The following is a 13,257-nucleotide window of genomic DNA, read 5'->3' on the forward strand; positions in this document are numbered from 1 at the left end:
GCAGATAGACTGATTCTAGATCCTCTGTGGCAGTAAGCATCAGCCACGTTCGTGTGGAAAAAACTGACAGGAGATAGACTGATTCTAGATCCTCTGTGAGACTGTGACAGTAAGCATCAGCCACGTCCGTGCGGTGAGATAATGAACAGCAGATTTAAGTAGCTCATTATATATTATATATTGAGCTACTTAGATTTTTGAAGTTAAAAGTTTATACAATAGATTTTTGAGACCGTAGCACGAAAAGCCTTATGCTATCCATGACATCTAAGCCTTACTCTATGGAAATTATACAGGCAAAATGACAAACAAATACTATCTTTATAACAAGATAAATATGATTTTAATGGGGTAATTTGATACAAGAAAGAGAGACTACAGAGAAGAGATAGTAAAGTGGAGAGAAGAGAGCAGAGAGGGAAAGAAAACAAAATTCAATTTATTTATTAATCATGTTCATTACAATTACATGGATATTTACAATTTATGTTTTCATTTTACATGGATATTGACACTCCGTGTTTGCTTTCTCTTGTGTGTTTTTTTGGACTCAATCTATCTCGTGGTAATATCTTTCATCTATTTTGGTGTTTTTGATAGTATGCAAGGTTACATTTGTCTCTAACTTTTCGTTTTTTTTTTTTTTTTTTTTAAACCTTCGTAGAAGCTGCGAAGTTGTGATGAGGAATTGAACTCTTGACCTTTTGGTACAACAGCTTTCGGACTTTTTTTCTAGCCAACTGTGCTACATCTCCTTTCTTTTCTCTGTTCTTGTTGGTGTACAGATTATTGAATCTCTCGCGAGTTTCTTGTAGTTAGTACGGGTTATACCGGTATTCCGTATTTCTAAATTAACCCCAACATCCTCTGAGCACATATGCAATGAGCTTAAGCCACCACCGTCTTCATTTAATTTTAAAACCAAAGCGCCATATGGTCCTTAAAATTAGCATCTCTACTAATTATCGGGATCTCTTTTTTATCAATACAAACGTTAGCCGGTTTATGCCGCTAACCTTCAAAAAAAAATTATCGGGATCTGATGTGGTTGGCGTTCGTGCAGTCGATCGTGTACCTATCTTGATCAACTTGCAGGTGCAGTGACAGAATCCTGCAATGTAAATAGTGGTGGAACTGAGATGTTTGATTTGCAAATTACAAAATCCACCTATAATTTTTGCAATTTTGAAAAAAAAACAGGAACATATATATACTGGTAAGGCGGATGTCAATGGCGAAGTGCAACCTCCGTACGGCAATCAAACTGGACCCGTGATCGATCCAGTGAGGTGCAACAGATCGTGGGACCCATCTGGCAGTGATATGCTCACACCTGATATCTACTTGTCACGGATGCACTCAACCAATTCCTTCTAGACTGTCGATACGTGCAGCATGGCGAGAGATGGGATTCGAAATAGCGCCCGGTTCGGAGAGAAAGGGACTGAGAATACCAGCATACCACCCCTAAAAGGAGGTAAAAGGAAATTAGTTGAGGGGAATAAAGGAAAAAAATGTCTTTATTTTTTAGAACCGGATCTCGGATCTCTTGCCTCTCTGTGGATAGGAAATTCCTATCCTTAAAGTCACTGACACATGTCTAAAATCCAACCCGGACTCACGTGTCAGTGACTTTAGTAGCTAAAATCCAACCCGGACTCACGTGTCAGTGACTTTAGTAGCAGGAATTTTGAGAGCAGGTGATCGAGTTCCCAAATATAAAGACATTGGAACTTAGCGCAAGTTTTTGTGCAATGCTATACAAGTTAAATATACTTGCAACAAAAATACATTTACATATATATCCATTTGAGTGTTTCACATAAATATTATTTGTATTGAAAAATTGAAACTAACATGCCATATTTGGTTCTCTTAAATATTCCAAATTTCTAAATTACTCAATAGGCACTTGAGGACCAATTTCCTGTTTATTACACAAATTAAGTTGAAGAAACAACTAATACATAAACAAAAGTGTGTTTAGAATGTTGAAAGATAAAATTGTTTTACAGGAAGCATGGTTACTTTGCTAAATTGTTTCTCCTTCCTAGACCCTTGCCATTAACTAGTTTGAAAGATAAAGGCCATTTCACATATACACTCTCAAGCTTCAAATTTGCCCCCCCCCCCACCCCCACTATAAATTCAGAAAGTATGATATAAAATAGATATACCTTACTAGTGTGTGCTGAGCTACACAAGAAGATGTGTCTCCAAATTACCTCGTTGAATCACATATAGCCTCTGCCAAACAATTGAGCTAAGGATTCAGAGCTACAATTCTATATTAATTAATTATTAAGCTATGTAACTTAATTTTTAGTGATGAGAAAATTTTAAAGGACTGAAGCCAAATTGTATGTGTTACATTAATTAAAATATCTTGCAAGAAAACATTTCAATTAGTAATAATAGTAATAATTTTTTTTATGAATTTACCTGCTTGACTTTTCCTAGACCATCCATGCTGAATTAAAATGTCAGAATTTGTTTCCCTCTTTGCTCTTGAAGATGTCATTTGAAAAACAAACCTAAAAAGGAAACAAGAAGAAAAAAATTTCTATTAATTAGAATTTCAAAATATTTATTTTATAAAAATAGTGGAAATACCAATGAAAGGATATTGATGGTGGTAACAAGGATAAGTCCATAAAACATGACAGATAGAATCAAAAAATATATTAATAGTAATAATCTGAAGGCGATTAAAAGCGCAAACATTGATTGCGCGATTAATATGGTAAAAAAAAATTAAACTAGATTACTTGTAATATAATATTATTGGGTTCACAAAAACAATTGTTGGCACTAATAACTTTAAGGCGATTAAATGCGCAAACATCGATTGCGCAACCGATACAATAAAAAATAAACTAGATTATTTATAATATAATTATACTGGGTTCTGAATTATGAAATATTTTAGAAGGAAATTCTAAAATAAGTAATACGGTCTTATATTTAGATTTAGTTTTGGCAGGACTAGAAGAACCAAATGTAAATTAAAATAAAAAATAAATGCAGACTTAAAGTTGATCTAGAGTATGGAAAAAAAAAAAATTGGAGAAAAGGTAGAATTGTTAATTGAGTTCGATGCATGCCCACTAGATAGAGAGATCTGTACAAACTAATTGAAAAATTATCAAATTGAAATCGTAATTGTCCTCAAAAACAATATTTCAAACAATTCTAAACACCTTAATTCTCAGCAAAATTCACAATTTGATAAATTATTTGTATAAACCAAACAAGAAGGATATATATATATATCTACAAACTAATTGAAATTTTGGAAGAGAGAGAGAGAAGGTTAAACCTTTGTAGGTGCTCACGCTGGATAACCAGCCAGAGAGAAGACGAACACTTTGGAGCACTTGAATGTAAAACTCTGTATGTACTCATGAGTTTAAATAGCATTTTAGGGTATGAGATGCATTAAATGTGTGTACTAGTATATCTTTTAAAAGATATAGATACATTGAATGTGTACTATTAGTGTATCTTTTAAAAGATTGGTATTCATTGTACTTGGTGCGCATATTATATTAGATTTGGTGCAGCGTATTTTATAAAAATGTTGCCAGAATTGTCTAAAAACAAAAAAATATGTAAAATACTTTTAGTAAAAATATTAAAAAAATATATAAAACTTTTATCTCCAAATACATTTTAATAAAAAAAATATAAAACTTTTATCTCCAAATACATTTTAATATATATATCACGCTAAACGATTTGAATTGATTGTTTGAACTTTCAAAATCGCAAAATCAAATTGTTGTAAAATATAACTTATAAACGTTGTAAGTGAATCCCTGATATATACACTACAATTATACAAAAAGAAGTCTGTATCTTCATTTTTTCAATTGAATATATTTGCCTTTTACTGTCCAAATGCAACACCTTCAATTCACTATTGTTTTGAAAAGGCGATGGTGAGCCCACTGAATTGGCACTATATCTTTGAAAAATTCTGGTATTGAATAACGAATTTCACGCAAAAAAACAAGGCACAAACACCGTTTTCATTAAACCCACAATTCCCACGAGAATATTTTAAGTTGTGATAATTTCAATCGGCATTAAATAAACAAAGAGCATAATACAAACAATAAAAAGACAGTTCATAATTCTACTAATTAGGGGTGTATGGACCCTCAGTTAGATAATATAAGTATTTAAACACTACAAGAAATATTCGTAAATAATTCGTAGGTGATAATACAAGTGGCTCTATGGAAAAACAACACCAAAGAGGAGAAAAGAAAGGAGACAGAATAACTGAAATTAGTCTCAACCGCACACACACAGAGCACACGTTAAAAAAACACACTCAAACACCGTAGAGAGCTGCCACCGCACTGTCCCCTTGTAGCAGCAACCAAAGTCTATTCCCGGTTGCTACAAGCTGAGTACACCCTAAAACTACAATAAAAAGAGAAGGGGAGGCGAGGCGGCTGTTGGTTGATTGTACCATACATGCCATAGCACCCTCAATAGGTGTTCTGCCAGAGCTGGTGAGAAGGCTGCTGAGTTGCGCCCTGGGCCCCACCACTCAGGTTAGCATCGCCCGGGTTCTGTTGGTGGTGGTGGTGGTGGTGGTCCTGGGTCCCAGCAGGCATCTGGGAGTGGTAGTAGTTGGGGTACCCGAGAGAATTTAGCTGAGATGGCTGTTGCCCCTGACGAAAACCGCCGTGCTGGGTTTGGCCCTGGTAGCTGTAAAAATTGCTAGCTGGCATTGTTGAGAGAGTTCTCGAGCCGGCAGCACCATGAAGCCACATTGCCGGATTCTCACTCTATCAGATATACAAGTAAAAGATGCATTAGGGAATTTAATGAAAGTTTGAAATCATAAAAAGGGTAGATTGCAATCACAAATGTACCTGCTGCTGAAGAGACATGTAATGGCTCATATCCTTGTATTGTGAACTCAATGCCTCGTCAAACCCAAGACTCGTGCTTGCACCCGATCCGCTTCCTGGGTTAACAGCAAAATTCCCAGGTACACTACCTGATCCACCAAATGCCCCATACCCAGCTACAGATGAAGCCTGAGGCATGCTTGTAGAAGAAGAGACACTGCTCTTGTACTGAGGTAGAGTTGTGTATTTTATACCACCGGCATTTGGCACAGCCGCAGCAGATTGGTGGAAGGCACCATTGCCTGTGTAGGGTTGCTGGAAGGCAGTGGAGGGAAGGTAGGTGTAGCTCTGGGGGAGGAATGGGTACCCTATGAGGTTGGCAAACGGGCCCAGAGGGAGAGTTGGTTGTGAATATGGGTGCACTGCTAGGGGTTGGGGCAGGGGAGGCCCGGTCGGTACATTTGTGCTCGCTAGTGTTTGAGTTTGGCTTTGGTTCTGGTTTTGTGTTTGGGCTGTCACTTGCTGGTTAGAGAAGACACCCTGTTTTGCCGCCTGACATAGTTAACCAAATGAAGGGTAAGGCAATAATAGTGTAAAAAGTTGATTTATCATTTTTTCGGTATAGTTTTTTTGGCTTATTTAAGTTTCACAAGTCCTTGTGTTATCTTCGTCGATGTAATGTAAAATTAGTAAAAATCTAATCTTCAAAAAATATCAGAAAATAATGCGACAATAACAGTCTTTCTGTGAAACAGTTTGTTCAAATATTTAAGAATGAAAGAAGTAACATCACAAGACACAAGGGTAAGAGAGAGTTTACCTCTTGCACAGAAATAGTGGACCCACTAGTAGATGGAACAGATGCCATGTATTTTGCAGGCATGGCCTGGCTAGTGACTAGTTGTGAGAAAGATAGATCAAAGTCCCGAGAAGGTTGCGCTGTTGGTGCCAGTAAGCTTCCATGCAATGAGTTTGCTTGCTGCAAAACAGTACAAGATTAATCAGAAACCACGCAAATGCAACCATGAGCACATGTATATTCATTTCTTTATCATATAATTTATTTTGCAGCTTTCTGCTTTTACTAAATTTCACAAGAAACAAAAAATCAAAGTTGGGATTCATTAGAAAGTTATATAAAACACGAAGTAGAACTAGGGTGTTCTTAAGTTCACCAAACTCCTTGGTGAACTCAAGTCTAAAACTCATCAAATCGGCTTCAAATGACGAATCCGAACCGTTGAAACCCGTCTACCTTACGAGTGATGCGTCTACATGTAATTTTTTTTAATTTTGAAATTAATTTTGCATAGAGTCAAGTGGTAAAAAAAATTCAAAAAAATGAATGCATTAAAATTAATTTATTATTAACCTTCTAATTTTGACCACTTGACTTTATACTAAATTAATTCAAATGTTTAAAATTTTCACATGTAGACGCATCACTCTTAAGGTAAACGGGTTTCAACAGTTCTGATTCGTCATTTGAAGCAGATTTGATGGGTTTTAGACTTGAGTTCACCAAGGGGCTTAGTGAACTTAAGAACAACCTAGTTCTACACATGAAACACCCTCATTAACGATTTCCAAGTCAAAAAAAGATTTTAGATTGTACAAACACCAGCAAAAATTTAATGAAAATTTTATAGTGGCAAATCCAACCCATCCAAAACAAACAACAACAACCAAGCCTTTAGTCCCAAACAAGTTGGGGTAGGCTAGAAATGAAACCCAACCAAAACAAACAAGTGGATTAAAATTGCCTCTAGCATTGCAACATACCAGGAGGTTAGCAAAAGACGTAAGATTTGGCAATTGATTGTTGCTTTGAGGATAGCCAAACTCAACACCGCTAGGTTGTGCTGCACTGGGGAACCCATGGCTTGAGACTGACGGCACATTGTACTGCAGCCCATGCACAGCATCTTGTGCCTCATTTCTAAGCACATCAGGTTCTGATGCAGAGACTGTTGGCATGTCAAGGGTTTCCACTCTGGTCCCCATCCTTGCACCAGTGTTCTCGGTTGGTGATGCTTTTAGTGGGCCATTGTTGTAGTACTCTTCATTCCTACAGATTGAAGTCACAGAATAAAAAAAATAAACTCATGTGAGTTTGAGACAGTAAATTTTCATATTTGAAATCGTGAAGCAAAATCATTAAGCAATTCTGGTACAACAAAAAATGCAGTACTTAAGCAAAAAAGGACTATGTACCTGTTATCTGACTGATCTACTGTAGAAGATTCTTCAACTGCAGGTGAAACCTCGAGATGAGTTTCGAGAGCTTTCTGTTGGAACATTCCAGAAAACGCTCCTGAGCTGAAGCTGCCGAAGCTGAGATGTGCACAGTCGGCATTAGACACCTGCAAATGATCCGGTATTATTACTGCAGGGTTCTCTTCTTGAGCTTGTGCCTCCTCTTCATGTAAGTTCAGTTGCTGGAAGTTGCCAGCAGCAGATGCTACTGCATCTTCTTCAGCCTCCTCATCTGAATTTTTTTTTTTTTAAAAAAAAAAAAGCAAAAGAGATCAATAATGTTTCCAATAAATTATGGTATACAATTTGATCAAGCAAGCCAAAATTCAATTATCACTGTTTGACACCAGGTAAATTGTTATACAATAGCTTAACCTAGACTTATAAAGGATAATATATATAAACCAAGTATTAACAATTTATAGACTTTATATTCATCTCTACCCATAGAGGCATTGCTTGTTATGGGTATAAAAAACTTGCAAATCTCTTATCAATCAAAATAACCAAATTAAAACTAAAAACTAATCAAATGTTTGCAAGTGTAGCCAGCTATAATGCAGCTACGAAGTTACCTTCTTCATCATGCTCAAAAGAGTGCCCTTGAGACTGATAAGCAGCAGCATTATTCAAAGCATCGTCTAATTCAGCATCAATTTTAGACTCTTCCACCTGGACCTCAACATCTGAGTTTGCCACCTGGCCATATTGCGTATCAACCTCTCCTTCCAAAGAGCTCACACCAGCAGAATAATCAGCCGCAACTACTGGTGCTTCATCAGCCCAAACTACTGGTGCTTCATCAGCCCAGTCATCAGTAATTGAACTATTGGTTACTGTAGTAGTAGTAACAGGTAAGGGATCAGTAACTGTAAGTTGAGGTTGAGACTGTGCAGTCTCAGGAGGCACGGCAGAACCCATTTTAGGAGCATGGCTGATTGGCATAGCCGGGTACTGAGCAGCATAAGAACGGTCTGTAACAACTGGTGCAACCGGTGCAGCAGCAGATTTGGCTTGTTGGGGCCGCCCCATTTTTACCACATCAGCCATTGAGAGGTGACCATGCAGCCCTCCTGACCATGCACTTTGAAAACCGGATGGGGTCGGATGTGTTGACAGTGGTGGCCCATCATTCAGGCCACTTGGTATCTGTGTCTCCGTATTTAATGTGGAGCTGAAAAGGAAAAAGAAATTTAAATATATCAAACACAATACATATGGATCTCTTACTATTCATGATAAGACCCCTACATGGAAATTTGAAGCATTTACCACAAGATATTACCTTGGTTTCTGATGTGAATTATTGGCACCAGTGGCAGGTCCCAAGATTGACGATGTATGGTGATAATTGGTCTCATTCTCTTTTACAGGTGCAGCCTTAGCTCGAGGTGCCTGGTTGTCTGAAGGAATCAACAAAGGAAATAACATCAATCTCCAATCTTTCTTACTACAGTATAAATATTTTAAGAAACAAAATGAAACTTGTCGTTAAGCCATTTAAATGTTTCTTGGACCCCCTAGTGTTAAATTCTCTACAAACCCCAGCCATAGATGGAGTTTAAAAAGCGATCAAACTGTTAAATCATAGCCCCCGCTAGGTTAAATGTTGTTAGATGTTTTTTAAAAGCTTGCTAGGAATAGATAACACCAAATGCACAAACAAATAAATACATTAAAGAAGCAGAACATATGCCTTTACATCCGTACCATTCTTACCATTAGAGCTAGATTGGTAATAACTGCTGCGGGGTCCACGGTCAGAGTTAACCCTAGATCCTCGAGTAGAGGTGTTATTAACTGCACGAGTCCTGGGCTCTCCTGTTTCTTTGGTCTGCAAAAGTCATCATAGTCAGGTATTAAATTTCAGGAGATCATGTAAATAAAGAAAAAAAAATTAAAACAACATAGAAAGACATGAAAAGTTACGCACCTCCTTTTTCTTGTCTCGTTTGCTTTTCACTTCATGAAATGTATCTGAAAAAAGAAGAGTACCACATTAGACAAACAGCAGGAAAGAGAGGCAATGATAAATTATATCCACCAATTGATATTTTTTTTCCCTTTTTGATGTATAACTTGCAATGAAGAAGTCACTTAGAAACCCTAGTACTTAAGTGCGAAAAGTTTCTGTAATTTCATTTTTGGAAACCAGGAAATACACACTAATTAATGGACTTCCCTTGTGTCACACACAAACAAAAGAGGAAAACTAATTAGGTCATCTATGCTTCCATATGATGATATTGCAGATGCATCCTCTCAAAATTTAAACCAACAACTCCAATGGAAGGTGTTCCTTCTCTAGCAGTTGCATTAATTTCTACGCATTATGCAGTACAAACAAAAACAAGAATCGACCAAGATTACACTGTATCTCCACTATTCCTCGTTTTAAAAACAACCAAGTTCAAAGCAAACTTGCTTTCTTCCCTCCAATAACTGCCCTCAAAACCATTAAAGATCTCCACTTTCTATATTGCCTTCCTAATTAAAACGTAAATAAATATCTCCCACAAACCCTAGTACAGCCTTTCTATTTTCTTCTTCAAGCAACACTATTTTCTTCTACAACAATTCCCACACATCTCTCTCCAAAGGTTTAACAATCAGCAGATTTTGGCAACAAACAGCAGTAGTTTTTCTCTACTAAAAAAGAAAGAAACACAAAAGGGAACAAATCGAGAACAGAGGGTAGGAAATAAGAGCAAAACAAACCTTGTGTAAGGAGTCGATTGACTGTTGCATCAGGGTCCATATCGCACTCTTTGAGAGTCGCATAGATCTCCGCATCAGGGCAGTTAACAATCTCTTTTAAACTCTGTACCAGCTTCCGCGCCGACGCCGGAATCCCCGGCGCGGCCGCCGCCGCCACTTTACCACTCATCCTCCTTCAAAAGAGGAAAAAAAAGACGAGACGAAACCCTCGCTTCTCTCTCCTTCTCTCTCACAACAAAGCACCGAAGAAAGAAACAATCAGTTCTCGTCTTTTTCTCTTCTTCTTCTTCTCTCTATCTTGCTGCTATTTTGGTTTTTGGTTTCTGTTCCTATCTCTCTCTCTCTCGGCGGCCAAAACCCTTCTCCTATCGAGAGACAAGAGAGTTTTTATTATATAAAGGGGTGGGGAAAGAGAAATAAAAAAAATAAAAAGGAGATTTATTTATTATTAATAGATGCGCTTCTGTTAAGTTTTGTGTGTACTTTGGGTTTTGGGAATCCGTATCCCCTCAGGTACCTGAGGTTCAAGCTATCAATTTGGACCGTTTTTTTCATGTGGCACGAATCTCAAAGCATACACCTCCAGCCTTAACTTGCTCCGGATTGAGTTTGGCCAGCTGAGATTAATCTTGACCGTCCATTTTCTTAAACTGTACCTCAGGTACCTGGGGGAACACGGACTCGGTTTTGGAGCGGTCGGCCAGAGAGAAAAGAGGCTTTTGTTCTGACAAGTGGGGCCCAAATATAGAGAGTAAATAGACCCTGTTATTTTCTGAATAACTGGAGGCGAATTTATCCGACTTCAAAAATAAACGCGGTGCGGCTAATTAATTATAGGGAACTCTGTAGTCTGTACTCTGTACGGGTAAAGATTTTAACAGAGCTATTTTGGCTTTATACAGCCCACATACTAGAGAATCAAAACGACATTCCATATGCTTCGTGCGCTGCATGAAACCAAAACTACTCTGTTAAAATCTTCACCCGTCTGTACGCCTCCAAAGGGCAGAAGTAACATTGCGCGCAGTGGATGTTTGATATGGGACCCATTTTCAGTGAAAGAAAACATAGTTGACTATACGGTGAGGGATTTAGCGTATCGGGTCTTTGCTTGGATCACAATCCATGGATCAGAATAGAGTCCCAGAAATAGGCCCCAGCCGATTTGGGGAAATTTCTTAGGTTTTCCCTCCTCTTTGCCTCTTGGGGAAGGTATTTTAACAGCGCAGTTTTGGCCTCATGCAGCAAACGAACCATATGAATTTCTAGTTTGATTCTATAGTCTTTGCGCTGCAATAAGCCAAAACTACTCTGTTAAGATATTTACCCCCTCTTTGGTTTGGAGTTCCCTTTTTTTGTCTTATGATAATTACAGTACTAGTCTCTCTTTGACAGTTTGACCTAGATATTAATAGTACTGTGCTTTCTTATGGGTTTTCCTAATTATACCATTTTTTAGATTAGTAAGGTCGGTGCTATGTACATGTTGCATAAATACCTTGCCAAAAAAAAAGAAAAAAAGTTGCATATATCGTATAGACGAAAAAGGTCGTTTATTTGGATATTTTTTTATTTGTACAAAAGAAAAAAAATAAATAACTAAAAATTTTCAATAACATGAAAGAAACCGCACGAAGTGTATGGTTTCTTTCAGATTAGTTAATGAATAGTATATTTGGTGCAGTTTCTTAGCGGGTCACCATGCCATGTGTTTGTCAGCCGTAGGAAATCTCTCATTTGTGTCGCATCACAAATGAGATTTTTTGTGATAAACAGGTCATTGTGACCATAGTGACAAATGAATAACTCGGATTCGATTCGACGGAATCAAAAGTTTGTGATTCGGATATAATTCGAAAATGACAGTACAGTAAAGAAACAAAAAAATGTGTTTTTCTCAAGAATAATTCACGACTCGCTTTTTATTCGCAAATAAAACATATTATACGTTTTTTTTGTGTTTTAATCGGAATTCGAATCAAAAATATTAAAAACAATATCTAATACACAAATTATTCGCGAATTAAACGTCACAATGTAACACGTTAAGAAAATGCACAAGTTCTTTAACGAATCCCAAAAAAAAATAGTACGGTTCCTTACATGTCATCAAATGCTTTTCACAATCTATCTTATTCTTTAAAAAATATTTACTTTTTTTCTAAAAGAAAACAAGCTGGTCTACTTTTAAGCCGTTTTGGCATCTAATTCTTTAAAAGAAGGGACAGTTCGCTTTTGGATCTTACAGTGCTCATTTCTTTTTCTGAGCAATTATCCGACACAATGAAAGAAACAAAAATAAAGCTGGTTTTTTCTGAAAAGAAAAACAGTGAATTTAATAAAAAACGGTCCATTAAAAACTTACTGTTTTACAATTTTATTCAAAATAATTTCCCACCAATAGATTTTCATAAAAAGGGAAGAGCTATGAATAAGATATGAATTATTCGGGTATAATTCGGAAATGATTCAGAATTATCTGGATCAGAAATTTCAGTCCTGCAAGAGAGCAAAAAAAAAATGTTTTAGAAAATTCGAGAAATTTCGCAAATAATTCGTAAAATTTGGAAAAAATCGTAAAATTCATGAGTTATTTGGATTTAGTTTGATCAAAGTTTTGTCAACTAAATAATTCAGTGTTCGGTTCGACATTACCAAAAAAATAAATTATTCAGATTTAATTCACGAATCTTGTGACTATGATGCATAATTGCATACAGTATTCCATAACATTTAAAATCGCCAAACAAGCACACAATATTTGCATCCCTCTTTCCAAATTAGAGCAAAGATACGTCAAAAAAGTTTTTTTTGACAGCAAACTGAAATTAAACATAAAAAAATTTAGCTGCGGTTCAGTTGTTCTTTTACCAAAGTTCAGATGTTTTCGAGCTGAAAGATTCCAATCTTGTTGTGAAGATACAAATTTAATGTAATTTTTTTTTTTTTTAACAAACCAAATATCCAAAGTTTCAGCTTACTCATCAGTGGGGTGAAAACGGAGCGGATAGTAAGAAAACCATATCCATATCTCTTTTTCATTTTTCGGATACGAATACAGAGCGGATATCAAACGGATACAAATATAGCCGATCCAATCTAGATCGGATATTTATTTAAATAATATTAAAAATATTAAAGTTTACAATATTTATCTAATTATAAGTTTTTTTCATAATATAAATTTAAAATATATGATATATATTTATTATTTGGATACGGATAATTAAAACGTAAAACTATATCAATATCCTTATCTACACAGATATTCGGATATCGAATATCCACATTTAGTTTTTCGAAGAAGGATCAAATACAGATTGGATAATACCGTGTTCACCCGTCATCACCCATAATTTTTTCATAATATATATTTATTATTCATAACATAAAACTATATCAATATCCTTATCGA

General features: G+C 36.3%; 1 protein-coding gene across 2 annotated transcripts; it reads right to left on the bottom strand.

Annotated features, from left to right (window-relative positions):
* Positions 1 to 4,129: 4,129 nt before the first annotated feature.
* On the bottom strand, positions 4,130 to 10,303 carry LOC144562640 (uncharacterized). 2 transcript variants are annotated; one of them, XM_078311853.1, is made up of 10 exons: positions 9,843 to 10,303; positions 9,058 to 9,101; positions 8,844 to 8,958; positions 8,410 to 8,527; positions 7,700 to 8,298; positions 7,083 to 7,356; positions 6,651 to 6,936; positions 5,689 to 5,847; positions 4,890 to 5,420; positions 4,130 to 4,802 (listed from the first exon to the last, which is right to left on the bottom strand). In XM_078311853.1, the coding sequence occupies exons 1-10, from the start codon at positions 10,009 to 10,011 to the stop codon at positions 4,500 to 4,502; spliced, it is 2,598 nt and encodes an 865-aa protein (XP_078167979.1). In that variant the 5' UTR covers positions 10,012 to 10,303; the 3' UTR covers positions 4,130 to 4,499. The 2 variants fall into 2 exon arrangements, with proteins under 2 accessions (XP_078167979.1, XP_078167978.1); XM_078311852.1 differs by having other exon boundaries at positions 8,835 to 8,958; positions 9,843 to 10,299.
* Positions 10,304 to 13,257: the final 2,954 nt, after the last annotated feature.

The sequence above is a fragment of the Carex rostrata genome, chromosome 12, assembly GCF_964058835.1.
Source record: "Carex rostrata chromosome 12, lpCarRost1.2, whole genome shotgun sequence".
In the NCBI taxonomy this organism is placed as follows: domain Eukaryota; kingdom Viridiplantae; phylum Streptophyta; class Magnoliopsida; order Poales; family Cyperaceae; genus Carex; species Carex rostrata.

Excerpts from the sequence above, each read along its gene's own strand:
- LOC144562640 (XM_078311852.1), bottom strand. The coding sequence starts at position 10,011 with ATGAGTGGTAAAGTGGCGGCGGCGGCCGCGCCGGGGATTCCGGCGTCG. Across the intron at positions 9,102-9,842 it reads CAATCGACTCCTTACACAAG|ATACATTTCATGAAGTGAAA; the intron begins GTTTGTTTTGCT and ends TTCTTTTTTCAG. Across the intron at positions 7,357-7,699 it reads TTTTGAGCATGATGAAGAAG|ATGAGGAGGCTGAAGAAGAT; the intron begins GTAACTTCGTAG and ends AAAAAAATTCAG.